This window comes from Syngnathus leptorhynchus, chromosome 1 (genome assembly GCF_054491065.1).
Source record: "Syngnathus leptorhynchus isolate UIUO chromosome 1, UIUO_Slep, whole genome shotgun sequence".
Lineage (NCBI taxonomy): Eukaryota > Metazoa > Chordata > Actinopteri > Syngnathiformes > Syngnathidae > Syngnathus > Syngnathus leptorhynchus.
Window position 1 is genome coordinate 10,379,246 of NC_141195.1, and position 10,092 is coordinate 10,389,337.

At 42.7% G+C, this 10,092-nt stretch overlaps 1 protein-coding gene across 1 annotated transcript; it reads right to left on the reverse strand.

Moving 5' to 3' along the window:
- Nucleotides 1-4,090: 4,090 nt before the first annotated feature.
- Nucleotides 4,091-8,891, reverse strand: rnf223 (ring finger protein 223). The gene is made up of 2 exons (XM_085928791.1): nt 8,642-8,891; nt 4,091-5,352 (listed from the first exon to the last, which is right to left on the reverse strand). Exon 2 carries the CDS (start codon nt 5,282-5,284, stop codon nt 4,571-4,573), a length of 714 nt encoding a protein of 237 aa, XP_085784917.1. The 5' UTR covers nt 5,285-5,352; nt 8,642-8,891; the 3' UTR covers nt 4,091-4,570.
- Nucleotides 8,892-10,092: the final 1,201 nt, after the last annotated feature.

The following is a 10,092-nucleotide window of genomic DNA, read 5'->3' on the forward strand; positions in this document are numbered from 1 at the left end:
CAAAAATATGACATTTGGTTAACTGCTTTGTGTTTTACGTTGTGTAAATGTGTTGGTGTCCCCCAAAATAAAGAGCAAGTAGTCAAATACACATTTTTGACACATACAAAAAAAATGCATAAAGTAATTAGGTACACCTGAAAATGGTGGTGTACCTAATGGAGTGTTCGTGTGACGTCACAGATCAACCAACCAATCAGGAGGTGGGGGTGAGGGCGGGTGTGGCACTTTTCGCTTTCAGTTAAGCTTTGGCCATGATTTTTCCCTAATGAGGTGTCCTGTTATTAGGTTCACCTGAAAATGGCGGCATACCTAATGGAGTGTCCGTGTGACGTCACTGATCAACCAGCCAATCAGAAAGTGGGGGTGAGGGCGGGTGTGGCACGTTTCACTTTCAATTAAGCTTTGGCCATGATTTTTTCCTAATGAAGTGGCCTGTTATTAGGTACACCTGAAAATGGCGGCGTACCTAATGGAATGTCCGTGTGACGTCACAGATCAACCAGCCAATCAGAAAGTGGGGGTGAGGGCGGGTGTGGCACTTTTCACTTTCAATTAAGCTTTGGCCATGATCTTTCCCTAATGAAGTGGCCTGTTATTATTGTACACCTGAAAATGGCGGCGTACCTAAGGAGTGTCCGTGTGACGTCACAGATCAACCAGCCAATCAGAAAGTGGGGGTGAGGGCGGGTGTGGCACTTTTCACTTTCAGTTCAGCTTTGGCCATGATTTTTCCCGAATGAAGTGTCCTGTGATTAGGTACACCTGAAAATGGCGGCGTACCTAATGGAGTGTCCGTGTGACGTCACAGATCAACCAGCCAATCAGAAAGTGGGGGGTTGTTTGGGTGTGGCACTTTTCACTCTCCGTTAAACTTTGACCATGAATTTTCCCTAATGAAGTGGCCTGTGATTAGGTACACCTGAAAATGGCAGTGTACCTAATAAAGTGTCCGAGTGACGTCACAGATTGAACAGCCAATCACAAAGTGGGGGGTTGTTTGGGTGTGGCACTTTTCACTCTCCGTTAAACTTTGACCATGAATTTTCCCTAATGAAGTGGCCTGTGATTAGGTACACCTGAAAATGGCAGTGTACCTAATAAAGTGTCCGAGTGACGTCACAGATTGAACAGCCAATCAGAAAGTGGGGGGTTGTTTGGGTGTGGCACTTTTCACTCTCCGTTAAACTTTGACCATGAATTTTCCCTAATGAAGTGGCCTGTGATTAGGTACACCTGAAAATGGCAGTGTACCTAATAAAGTGTCCGAGTGACGTCACAGATTGAACAGCCAATCACAAAGTGGGGGGTTGTTTGGGTGTGGCACTTTTCACTCTCCGTTAAACTTTGACCATGAATTTTCCCTAATGAAGTGGCCTGTGATTAGGTACACCTGAAAATGGCAGTGTACCTAATAAAGTGTCCGAGTGACGTCACAGATTGAACAGCCAATCAGAAAGTGGGGGGTTGTTTGGGTGTGGCACTTTTCACTCTCCGTTAAACTTTGACCATGAATTTTCCCTAATGAAGTGGCCTGTGATTAGGTACACCTGAAAATGGCAGTGTACCTAATAAAGTGTCCGAGTGACGTCACAGATTGAACAGCCAATCACAAAGTGGGGGGTTGTTTGGGTGTGGCACTTTTCACTCTCCGTTAAACTTTGACCATGAATTTTCCCTAATGAAGTGGCCTGTGATTAGGTACACCTGAAAATGGCAGTGTACCTAATAAAGTGTCCGAGTGACGTCACAGATTAAACAGCCAATCACAAAGTGGGGGGTTGTTTGGGTGTGGCACTTTTCACTCTCCGTTAAACTTTGACCATGAATTTTCCCTAATGAAGTGGCCTGTGATTAGGTACACCTGAAAATGGCAGTGTACCTAATAAAGTGTCCGAGTGACGTCACAGATTGAACAGCCAATCACAAAGTGGGGGGTTGTTTGGGTGTGGCACTTTTCACTCTCCGTTAAACTTTGACCATGAATTTTCCCTAATGAAGTGGCCTGTGATTAGGTACACCTGAAAATGGCAGTGTACCTAATAAAGTGTCCGAGTGACGTCACAGATTGAACAGCCAATCACAAAGTGGGGGGTTGTTTGGGTGTGGCACTTTTCATTCTCCGTTAAACTTTGACCATGATTTTTCCCTAATGAAGTGGCCTGTGATTAGGTACACCTGAAAATGGCAGTGTACCTAATAAAGTGTCCGAGTGACGTCACAGATTGAACAGCCAATCACAAAGTGGGGGGTTGTTTGGGTGTGGCACTTTTCACTCTCCGTTAAACTTTGACCATGAATTTTCCCTAATGAAGTGGCCTGTGATTAGGTACACCTGAAAATGGCAGTGTACCTAATAAAGTGTCCGAGTGACGTCACAGATTGAACAGCCAATCAGAAAGTGGGGGGTTGTTTGGGTGTGGCACTTTTCACTCTCCGTTAAACTTTGACCATGAATTTTCCCTAATGAAGTGGCCTGTGATTAGGTACACCTGAAAATGGCAGTGTACCTAATAAAGTGTCCGAGTGACGTCACAGATTGAACAGCCAATCACAAAGTGGGGGGTTGTTTGGGTGTGGCACTTTTCACTTTCATTTAAATTTTGACCATGATTTTTCCCTAATGAAGTGGCCTGTGATTAGGTACACCTGAAAATGGCAGTGTACCTAATAAAGTGTCCGAGTGACGTCACAGATTGAACAGCCAATCAGAAAGTGGGGGGTTGTTTGGGTGTGGCACTTTTCACTTTCAATTAAGCTTTGGCCATGATCTTTCCCTAATGAAGTGGCCTGTTATTATTGTACACCTGAAAATGGCGGCGTACCTAAGGAGTGTCCGTGTGACGTCACAGATCAACCAGCCAATCAGAAAGTGGGGGTGAGGGCGGGTGTGGCACTTTTCACTTTCAGTTCAGCTTTGGCCATGATTTTTCCCGAATGAAGTGTCCTGTTATTAGGTACACCTGAAAATGGCGGCGTACCTAATGGAGTGTCCGTGTGACGTCACAGATCAACCAGCCAATCAGAAAGTGGGGGTGAGGGCGGTTGTGCCACTTCGTTGAACGATTCGTTTGAACGAATCTTTTGAGAGAATTGATTCTAAAGATTCGGTTCACTTAAAAGAACTGTAATGCACATCACTATCTGCTACCATGACCGTTGGAAGTTTAATCTCACTATCACCACAACAATTGATTTATAAGGCTTGTAAGGCCGTGAACAACTTTATCTTTTTGACCTTTTAAGACTACCATAGTTGACTCATGTCATTTTATCGAAAATCATACAATGGCTCAGCCGTGTTCAAGCTGGCTGATGCACATTTTTATTGTGATTGCAATTTGCCCATTCGCACTCATGTAAATTTTAAAATGAAAAATATAGAATTCGAAACTCTGGTGTGCTTAGCATTTTTCCGTGCAGGCGTGTGCGCGGTGCGTCCGTGCGTGCGTCCGTCCGTGCGAGCGTGCGTGCGTGCGCATGTGTACGTGTTGTCAAAAGATTGTCAGAGATGTAAAGCCACGTAGCTGAAAGTGGATGTCAGAATTGAGCTCGGACATAAAATATTTTGGGTGGGACATTCTCATTTCAAATCTGCACAGGTGTTGATGAAAGCGCTTCCGTGTGGCATTTTAGAAAGAAAGCAACAAAAAGCAACTTTATGTGCACCAGACTTATTTAATAAAGTCAAAATATTAAACAATGCAAAATCTTCAAATTGTTGCTTTACAATGAAGTTTTTTGAATTTCTTAACGAGACAGTGTGTAGATTTTTTTTCAGTGTTTATTCACGAAAACACCCACTTTTAAATAATGTGCAAAAAAACACATCAATGTACATTTTTTAATATTGTAGGTTTGTAATTTTTTGGGGTGGCATTGGTAATCCCTAATTCTCACATGGATCGCGCCTCACCGTACAGGACACAAACATGTCTTTCAGCTACGGAGCAGCTTCGAAGGAGACAAACTTCCTGGGTCAATAATTTGTTGTAATAAATAAACATCCGTTGTCACCTGAGGGAATATTACAAGTTGTTTGCTTGCGACATGCCCTCTCTCTCAGACACCCTCGTACACGTGCTTCAAAATGCACATGCTTCAAACTTAGGTCATTGTATTCTATTAGTTCACCACTAGATGGCAAAAGATATTCAGACTGTCCTTTTCATAAAATTTCTTGACATAAAATGTGTACATGCTGTGCTCTTTAAATCCTATAACAGAGCAACTGAAAATTATTGTTTCATTAATTTCCTTCATGGGATTAATAAAGGATATGTACGTAACAAATTCTTTGAAAATATGGGGAAAAATTGCCTTTCATTGAACAGCAACAATATGCAGAAAAAGCATTATTTTCATTCTTTCACAAGCAGGTGTCATTATGTTTTTTTTTTTTTTTTAAAGAAAAAGTCTTTACGACAGCCGCCTTCTGTGGGCATGTGCTGCGTGACTGAAAATCAAATGTACATCACACGTGAAATTATTTACAAAGTATTTTCTTCAGGAGATCACTGATGTGATCCGCAAACTGTGCACAATCAAGTCCAATCGGCCATGTTAGTGTCTAACGTGACAGACGCGCAGTCACGCTGAGTGTATCAAAACTGGGGAGCGTCGTTGCGGTGATGGCGGTGCGGTTGGGGCGGTTCATCTGCATACATCGCATGTTTCCGGTGCTGAAAACACACTGCAGCGGCCACAGCACCACAATGATCAGCAACACCATGAGCATCACAAAGAGCATCATCCGCTTCCAGTCTGCCAGCCGGTCCAGCCGGCCTAAATTCTGAGGCGGGGTCTGAGCGGGGGCATCGCTCCCCTTGTCGCCACCAATATCGATGCAGATGCACAAGGCCGAGAGACTATCGGACGCCGGCCTGTTGCTTTTGAAACATAACTTTTCCCCGTCCAGCCACACGGGCTCCTCCCGCTGTTGGTGGCCGGGCAAATTGTGCAGCATTTCGTGGTTGCTGGGCAGAGACGGGGGTCCCCCCTCAGGCAAAGCGGTGTTGTGGCGGCAGAAAGGGCAAAAGAGGTGCAATGTCCCCCGATCGGCACCTTCCTGCTCAGTCGGTGAGATCGCCATGAGGCGGGAGAGGCACTCCAAGCAGAAAGTGTGGGTGCACGCTAACAACTTTGGCGTCTTGAAGACGTTGTCGTAGGTGCTGTAGCAGATGGGGCACTCCAGCTGGCTCGCCACGGACATCTTCTTTTGGGGCTCACTGGCTGCCTCATGCTGTTCCGCCTGCATGTGCCAAATCTGCACGGATTGTTCCATCTTTAGGAATCCACTCCAAACTGTTGCGATTTGCACTTCCTCCTCCTCCTCTTGCCGCCTCAGGCACCCTGAAGGCAACAAAGAAAGTGGCAGTTGTCAGTTGAGTAGTACACATTCTTTTGATTACACATCATTCCGGGTCGTGCCCAGTTGAACGCGTTCTTTCTGTTTGTGAGTCATTAAAATAGAGTGGATCTCTGTTTGAGCCAACAAATATAGAGGTTCGGCATATAGAGAGAGGTTCAGCATGAATCCTTTCTGGCCATTGTTGCCATAAATCATGGTGGGTTAGGACTTGGCTTAAGGGTTCACTCGTGCTAAAGTCGGGGACGCGAAAGGGAAACAAATTGCACCCACATCCACATGTGCTAGTCTGTCCGTTGTGTATAAAATATTTGCTGAGATCACTTTTTCCAAATCCATACCTTTAGTGGAACCTAGTTTGGGGGTGTTATTTTTTCCCCCCTTCCCTTATGTATTTTTGTATTCCACCCATCAGACTCCATCTGGTGTCACAGCCATGTTTCTGTTGCTTCCAGCAAGCCTTTCTTTCTTTCGGGACACTCGGCCCCGCAACAAAGTCCGTGCTTGTTCTCACTCGCAATCGCTCCATCTACCCTTGGAATTCCTGCTCTGCCCTCTCTTTCTTTCTGTCTTCCCCCCGAGATAATTCTACATCTCATGATGGTTGGCCTCCTTCACCAAATGCAAAAGGGAAGGACGAGTTATCAAAGTGTGTCAGCCAAACATTTAACCGGCTGCTTCTGATTCTTACATCTAACCTAGTTAAGAAATGGCCAGAAAAATCACAATGACGACGCTTGTGAACACACAGAAAGCCCATAAATGAATGGAACATCACTGAAATATCTGTGAGCCTGTTGAGACTCTCACAAAAGGATGGTTCTGAGGTTCAGGTTTGAAGGTTCAGGTGGGCAAGTGTGTGCTTTTTTTTTTTTTAAATTGACAAGTTTCTGAACAAAAGACCTTTCTTTAAAAATATTTGGTGAAAAAATTCTAATAGCTAGCTTTGCGACTTCAATTTAGGCTGGTGCTTTCTTAATTAAGCTTGGTTAGAAGTCAAAAAATTGCAAGCAGAATTTCAAAAACTGTACTCTCAGTGTACAGTGCTCACTAAATAAATAACAACACTGGCTTGTGTTGTCCCAAGCAAGCGAAGTGAAAGCAGTTGTGATAGCAACGCAGTCTGACCTTTGATGCCATTCGATTAACACGGCTTACTTGGACAAACAATAAGGTCTCCCTGGCAGCACACAACACAAGCTGGAATTCTCCACTTTTAGGTCATATTCATCCTTTGATTTGAAGCCCAAATACTTTTGGAGGGCTCTGTGTATGAATTCCTCCTAATGCTGGATGAAAAGATCCAATCTTCTGGTCACGGTAATGGAGGCTAGCACAATCACTTGTTCAAACGTTTATAAATTGCAGCTTTGAAGATTGCGTTATCTTGTAAATCAGTTTGCATATGCTTCTATTGGATCTAATGGGTAAAAACTGGAATAGCTCTACTTTGGTCAGGCAACCGAATAGAATGAATCACAAAATGTCCTGCAATATCTTCTGGCTGTTATCGTTGGCTGTCAGCCCAGGCTTCTTTTGCACTCTAGTGCAAACGTTCACAAACGCTTGTCGTATTTTAAATGATGTGTTCTAGTGGAGTCCGCGTGGCTGGCAAAGCTTGTCTACACGTGCAAAAAACGGACATACTTGTTCACTATCAAAAGGCCTCCAAGCTGTGGGCATGCAAATCAATTCGGGTCGCAAATGTGTAATCGAGTTTTCTTAAGGGGGTGATGGTTGCTTTAAGAATAGCAACGAAGACAAAAAACAGACAATGTTTTTACCTGGGCCAAACTGCTGAAGGGTACACAGCAGTCAAATATTAACTCTCAAGAGTTTAATCCCTTTGAGTGATAATGTTTTGTCTTATCACCTGCACGTTCTGTTGTCTGTTTTCCTTGTGCCACTGACCTACAGACACACACTTTTAATCTTTTTTTTTTTTTTTACATTTCTGTTATCTGAGTCAACTGTCAGGTCAACCGCCAAACGTGAGGATTACAGTTGTAAGGTGAAGGCGCTCAACCGGCCAGTTTTCAGGGCTGTTGAAACCTGATCCGCCCTATTGTTTAAAGAACCTCAAATTAAGGGCTCCCGGAGGAAGACAAAAAAAAAGGGGAGTTGGGTTTGCATGGTGTGCATTAAATCAACACAAACCAGTCAGTGCAGCTGAGAATACTGGTTGAGTGAGCAGAAAAATCTTTCAAATAGTGACATCAATACAAATGGGTGGTGGAAGTGCTATTTTAGGTCGCTTAAACACCGACATGTTAGGGAGCAAAAATAAAAATGTTATTTGTATGGCAATGTGAGTAAAACTATTCTGCTTAAAAAGTTCAAATGGATCGTCAGCTCTACTGTTTTTATTACTATTAACATTACTTTCATTGCTCTAATTTATTATTATGTTTATGCTATGTTTTTATAAGTATTTGTGGTTAATTAGAGGCACTTTAAATTGTGGCAGATGTTTGGCAACCCCTATTTAATGAGTGCATATGATCAATGTGTACAATTTACGACTGGCAGGTAAGCATAAAATGTGTCAGCAATATTGCAGGAACAGTGCAAATGTACATGATGTTTAAAAATTCATGATTGTTTGTTTGCTGGCTTCATAATCTGGAAGTGTTGCAAAGATATATGACAAATACACAGCCCATAAGCAGCAAGACAGCGAGCCTTTGTTTACATTCGCTGTAGCATCCAAAATGGTGGACGATGACATCGTGTGATGATCTCAAGCCCAATTAGTTTTGAGATCACTCAACGTATAGCATGCTTGTAGTGGACTTTCAAATCTTTGCTAGATGTATCCAGGTATACTCTGGCTTCCTCCCAAATTACAAACACATGCACGTGTTCCCTTTTTAAAAATGATGTTCTAGTTCTTATTCTATGGTTATAATCACACTTTTCCTCTGCTTTCACTAGTGCCCTGTGGTGGGATCTCAAAACAACAACAAACATGGAGTTTGTCCTTTTGATGCTCACTAAGGTGAGGTCTCACAAAATTGCATGTCACAAATGCCAATGTTGATTTTGGTTTGACTTACTGTATATATGTGGTAAATGTTTACTGAAAACTTTAGTTGAACTGGAGATTGCACCACTTTTGAAGCATTCGACTTTGGAGGTTAGGCCTAGATTGTAAATCTCAGCATACGCAGTTGGATATTCTAACATTTGAGGTCAATTTAGATATCTGAATTAGAGTTGGGGAAAAAATGGAACGAAGTAATTCCAATCAAGATGTGATGAAAAATATTTTACCTGCAAGTAAAGTGGTCCACTGGTGTCCTTTTGATTCCCTCAAGGAAACTGAAGAAGAATATTTGTTGTGCCACCACTGCAGTGTGTAGTCTTTTTGAGTTTGGTTCCCAGATCGGGCGTGTGGAGGTAGGTGCGAACGTGCGTGCGGGTGTGTTGTCCTTCCTCCCGCGTGTGTTTGTTCGTCGTTACCACCTTGTCCTCCTTGACAACTCCCCCTTTTATCTCTTTATGCAAATACTTCCAAGTGTGTCCCGTCCTTGAGGCAGGAAGCGAGGACGTTTTAACATTGAATCAACAATAGTTTCCCACTATCAATTCAACCGCACCTGCCCCCACCCCTGTGTGCTACTTAGAAGGAAGTTTATTCACACGGCGTGGTTTTTTTTTTTTTCCATAATGCAATAATATAACTTGTTTTTCTGCCTGCTGCTTAGTACTAGCAAAATCAAACGATCAAATTTGAAATCTATTTGTTGTATTCTCTTCCATTCTTAACAGAGGAGTGTAATTGCGCCACCTAGTGGAAAAAATGGTTCAATTACAACACTTCAAGCCTTAAGAAGATGCCAGCCATCCATCTGTAGGTGTATGAAAACAAAACTGGTAATCTTTGTGTGAGTTTGAATCTCCATTGATAATATTCCTACCCCAACCCCCCTCCGAGGACCAGGAATGAAGACCCCTGTCCTACACCATCAGTGACTCACTACTAAAAGCCTTTACCTACAAACATTTGTGACCTTACTTTATGGTAACCAGTAATGGCAATAGCATGTGTGTTTGATACTACGGCTAGGTTATTTATTAACCCAATCTCAAATAATGCTACATCATATCAGCACAGCAGTTTTAGTTTTCCTGCATCACAACTGTTTTCAGGAACAAGTTGACAAAATATCCAGAGTTCCTCTTCCTGGAACACCACAAGCTTGGATGAATGACATGTTTCATCCTGACCATACTGATAAGGTTTCTTTTTAATGGGATGCACGTGAGAGTCTGGACTGTAAAATCTCCACGTCATCTCGTTGCGTCTTTCTGGCTGGCTCCAACTCGCCCAGGAGGACCCGAATGAGGACAAAGGCTAGAAAATGAATGGAAGGAACTGCAAGAACTGGAAAGCAGGAACCATACTGACCTCTTAGAAATGGTAGCATTTCAGTCAATAGTATTCTTTAATATTCTGTATTCTTTCTATTTTTCGACAGTTACTCATTACTATGATTTTATCTGATCCAATCAGAGTCTGAATAAATGAAGAAAGGTGTCTTTTAAACCTCATAAATGTGACAAAACAAATCATCAACACAGTATGATTTTGTTTTTCCGCACACATCCAACTCTAAACAGACAAATGTGGCCTAGACAATCACTCATATGAAAATATAAAATGTTTGGTCCAAAAAAACATCCAAATAGAGGACATACAAGTTTACGAGCTATCAAGGCTG